The sequence below is a fragment of the Panulirus ornatus genome, chromosome 3 (assembly GCF_036320965.1).
Source record: "Panulirus ornatus isolate Po-2019 chromosome 3, ASM3632096v1, whole genome shotgun sequence".
NCBI lineage: Eukaryota > Metazoa > Arthropoda > Malacostraca > Decapoda > Palinuridae > Panulirus > Panulirus ornatus.
In genome coordinates, this window is record NC_092226.1 from 17,620,324 (window position 1) to 17,625,294 (window position 4,971).

The window sequence follows — 4,971 nt, forward strand, 5'->3', positions numbered from 1 at the left end:
GAATTCTTTTCTTGATGTCATTATTTTTCAGGTTCTAATGTCGAGACATATTTACGAAGACTAGTAACGTTTGAATTAGATGTTTTTCGTATGGGTATGGGGCGTCGGCAGAGCCGGCCGACCCTGGGGTAGGTCCTGGCCAAAAAAGCCATCAGCTGGAGGCTGGTCTCGCCGACCAGGCGGGGCCAGGGTCGTCTGGTGTGCATAACAACCTGCCTGTTGTCACCGGGTCTGCCACACTTTCCTCCAAGCTGCAAATCACTGTGATGTGGCAAGATACCGGCCGACCTGCCTGGCTCGCCACCAGGTGAAGGGGGGGAAGAGGGAGGCGGGAGGTTGAGGAAAGGGGAGGGTGGAGCAAGGAGACGGAAGATTTAGATTACAATCTTACCATCGTAGTTAGAAGCAGCGTATTCGAAGCAGCGGCTGACCACCGACGAAGCCGTTCGAAGGTGTGAACCTTCGACTCCGATAAGGAAAACTACGAGGAAGTTCTTCCGTCAGGAGGTAACGAGTCTGGCTAGATGCGTCGCCTCACATATCTCACGCCTCGGGTCTCTTCCCCAAGGCTTCGCTAGACTCGGCTAGACCTTTCCCCTACCTCAGAGGCGGCCCCCTGCCCGCCACCACCCCCAATATAACGCGCCACCGGCCACGCTGGTGCAGGAGTTACCCGCTCAACTCTCGACCGGTAGGTTCGACACTGGAGCCCCTCACACACATACACACACACACACCTCTCTAACTTGAGCTACTGTTGGTAGTATATCTGATGTTGACTCTTTCATGTTCGAGTTGTTGTCGTACAGTTTGTACTTCTTGAGTAGTGTTCGTGGATGCTTTGAGTAGCGTGAGGCAGTAGAACGACGCTAAGATAGAGACATCAGGCATAAACAAAAATCTTGTTTAAGAGCGATGTGAAACAGAGCTCCTTCTCCTTCCGCTGGCGAAGCTGAAGACGTAGTCCTCTCAGCTGAAGCTGGATGGTGGAGATGAGATGCAGATCTGTGTTTAATCCATTTGCTAGAAATGATAGCTTTACTCAGACTTACCGAGATCAGTGTGTCCACCTTCAGACCCGGTCTGAAGATTGAGCTAAACCTCACGTCAGAACTTGCATTATAACCTCAGACTGGAGTACCTGGTGGTCACACGCTTTGCGACGATTTCTCTTCATAGGTAAGGTGTTTTGTTGAGACCCTCACGTCCTTAGAAATTGACTGAGTGAAAGGTACGTTGTCTCCCGGTAGCTTGTGCTATACTGCCGGTAGATTTTGAGTGCACGAGTGCGTAAACTCACCAAAGTTCACATCAGAATGATAGTGTTTTGTCTGATGATAAACAATTGTCTTCCTATCTAATACAACTGTGGGATCACATTTGCCCGTAAGAGCTGTTTCTTACTTATCACATCGTATCATAGGAATGCTGAACACTGGACATGTCAACCAAGTTATGCTAATATACATTGGACTTTTATCTTAGTATTCAGAGTGAAATTGCATTTTGAAGCATCAGCTTTGGGTTCCTCCAGGTATATACATTGCATTGAGCTCGCAGTAGGCCGGGTCTAGGGTTGTTATTGATCCCGTGGTCTCAGACCTGGTGGTACAGGTTTCTCTTCTCTAATTCTGATGATAATCATGATGATGTGACGTGCTCTCAAGCACCAAGCAAAAAGATCTCGTTGGTGAAGTGTGCCTCTCTCTCTCCCTCCCTCCCGCGGCAGACCACGATGCACTCCACCATCCTGCTGTTGCTGCTGGCTGTCCTGCCCCTCACCACCGCCTTCATCTTCCTCGGTACCACCACGGCCACCACGGCGGGCACCATCGGCATTACTGTGGGTACTGGCGGTGCCGCGGCGGTGGCCGGCGCTGCGGCGGTGGCGGGGGCTCTGGTGCTGGGGGGTATAGCGCTGGCGGCGGCCTCCTCCAGACGGGGCAAGAGGGACGCCGCCATCAGCTGCCTCCCCGTCGAAAACCCCGACCTCTTCATCACGCTGGCCGCCAACTCCGACCAGTTCGGGTGTGGCCTCCGCCTGGTGTGTGAGCTCGAGTCTACTCCGGACGAGGCTCTCACCAAGGAGGAAAAGCTCATCATCAGCCTCTTCGGGTGAGTCTCATTCTCCTCCTTATCTTGACACATGAAAAGCATTGAAGAAACCTTCCCAAGTGTGTCTGTCTTGCCACACGAGGCTTAGGTTCTCCGGGTTCCCCCAAGAATCACCTGTTGCAGCAAAGATCCAATTCTTTGAGATTCGGAAAAGACTAACGTTGAAAAGAACCCTAAGTTTTCATTCTAATTTATTAGATTTCCTCGTTTTCGAAACATTTTAGACGTCATTTTCTTTGTTTAGAATTTACAAATGCTTTACCTGTATTTGTCCATCATAGTTATCAGTTTTGAGTAAATAGTCGATTCATTTTTCTCAGGACAGTGGGTAATTCATATGTCACTTGGTAAATGACGTTGTTCTGCCACTAACTCAGAGTTAACAGTTTTCTGCCAGAGTTGTTAGTGCCACTAATGGTAACCTTAATGTCATTTCTAACACAGAGCGTAGGGTTGTTATTTCACAGTCTATTCATAACGGTAAACCATAACAGCACCAGAGAGTTAACTTAAAGTGACCCGCTCACCCGCCAGGCGACACGTGAAGCCCATCAGCTTCTCCGAGATGAAACGGCCCAAATCCAGCTTCCAGTACGCGGCGCTGATCGGCTCACAGGCCAAGAACATCAGCGAGTGCGCCGAGGTGTTCGACCAGTGCCCCCTCGACCGAATCACCATGATGCAGGCCTTCACCGCCTCCAAGTAGAACTTCTTTAGATCCCCTTCACGTCTTCAGGAGAACCCGAACGAGACAACAACACGAATCCAGGGGTACTTTGGGAGCTACTCAGCGTGCTTGAGCAAGCCACGATGTGCCATACGGACCCCTCAAGAGAAAGACTCTGTTCCCCCTCCGTGTCATCGCCCTGACCTTCTGGAGTGAGGGACCTGTACTTCATGCGTCAGGCAACAGGCTCCTTAGACTGTCTATGTATATATGTTACTAAAGTGTTACCTTCTGTGGCCTTGCCTGGAAGGCTACGTTCACTTGTCCATGGGCTACTTCCCTCTTCGCTAGAAGTCTCATTTGTTCTGTAGAAGCCTAACACGGGATTATCCGGCGTTACTCTCTTCATATATATTCGTTAGGTGATCTCCATCTTAGGACCTCCACATGTTGGGAACGTCTTCCTCCATCTCCCACATGTGCAGGACGCCTTTACTCAGTCCTCCACACGTGTAAGACGTCTTTCTCACTCCTCTACACATGGAGGAGATTCGTCCACGTTCGGAGGATGTTTCCTGGTAACCAGGGTAACACATTTACAAAAGGAGTTTTGGTATACTAGTCGTGGAAATGAATTTGTCTTATTTAATTTATAAATTTGTAAAATGTAAAATAAACCGTAAAAGACAGATATCTATGTACAGTATGATTTACAAAAAGGTCCAGAGATCCATGTGTGCCTGAAGATCTCCCTGAGAGCCGAGAAATCGAGAAATTTTTGTCTTTTCCTTCCAATATCCTCTCACACGGCTCGCAGCTCTTTACTCTCATGAGTTACTGTCTCATGCATTTATCCTGAACATGTGACACCTATACACAAATACACAAGTGTGTGCAAAAATAAACATAACAGAGAAGTTGTTCACGTGATTACGAACACGCAAAAGCAGATACACCTCCACCTCCACAGTGAGGGCGTGGCCCGATCACAACCTTTTAAGTTTTCAAAACAGACCGATGACGTGGGCACTAGACAGTGACCAGTACTTTGAAAGATGTAAGGAGAGAACAACAAGAGGACATGTCATGACACTGAGCAAGATACTTGTTAATAACGATGTGAAGACGTACTTATAGAGCATGAGTGGTGGATGGAAGGAATCACATGATTGAGGACATGGTTAATGCCTACAGCGAACATAGATCTAAGGTGTATGAAAGTAGAGAACGTTCAAGAGATGGGGCCCTCGCGAGTTACAAGGACAAATAAGTAATTTGAAGCAATGAACGACCCCAGGACCCCTCATTATGAGGCTCCTGCAGCTTCCAGACTCCACTCCTCTGAGCCGGGAAATTAAAGACTCCATTAGAGTGAGGGAATGTACTCCTCTCCGTCTATTGGCGTTGATACAGTCTCGCTGAAAGAAGGCAGACTTCTCGTGGTTGTATAACTTCTTGCCGACAGCGAACCAATCCACGAGATAGCAACACTCCAGCAAACAGAGACGCAGCGCTCAAACATAACGAGAATCTTTATGAAAACGGGAATTGCTACCCCCAGGTTGGCTGTCTCCAATGAAATCGAGATCTCGGACACTTTCTCTTCATGATTCCTTGTTGGTTCTATTTCTTAGAGTTCAACCTCTAAAGCAGGACGATACGACCATCGAGTTGTATATCCTGGCCTATCACCTAACCTATAAGGGTCACGTCAAAGGCTAGGCCATCATACTCAGGGTCGTACTGTCGTCCTCAAGGGTCGTGCCTAGTTCTTCGTGGATCGAATTGTGTCAGAAAGCTTAAACAGTGACAGTTATTTTGCGCAGACTCAATTCAAGAGGTGAATAATAATCACATTTTCTTTTAACATCGAAGAACCATGACTGGAGTAACAACAATCTGAGAATAATACATTACCGTTTCCACAGTGTCGCAACGTAACACATTACGACACAGCAGCAGTAGCAGCACACACGCCGCCACTCCACTCACAATATAAATGTTTGCCTTTTACGCCCGAGTGTAGTGAGTGTTCGTGTCTAAGTTCATAGCCACAGTAGTTTTGAAATGCTGCGTGATGGTGACAAACACAAGATAAAGGGCAAGAAGGCCTATGTTGACATGATCAGCTGACCGAGGCAATAACCGTGTTGCCAAACGCATGACAGTTGATGCTAAATGTCAACAAA

General features: G+C 48.0%; 1 protein-coding gene across 1 annotated transcript; it reads left to right on the forward strand.

Moving 5' to 3' along the window:
- Window positions 1-515: 515 nt before the first annotated feature.
- On the forward strand, window positions 516-3,473 carry LOC139759742 (uncharacterized). Its single transcript, XM_071682169.1, has 3 exons — window positions 516-691; window positions 1,730-2,115; window positions 2,650-3,473. Exons 2-3 carry the CDS (start codon window positions 1,736-1,738, stop codon window positions 2,819-2,821), a joined length of 552 nt encoding a protein of 183 aa, XP_071538270.1. The 5' UTR covers window positions 516-691; window positions 1,730-1,735; the 3' UTR covers window positions 2,822-3,473.
- The last annotated feature ends 1,498 nt before the right edge of the window (window positions 3,474-4,971 follow it).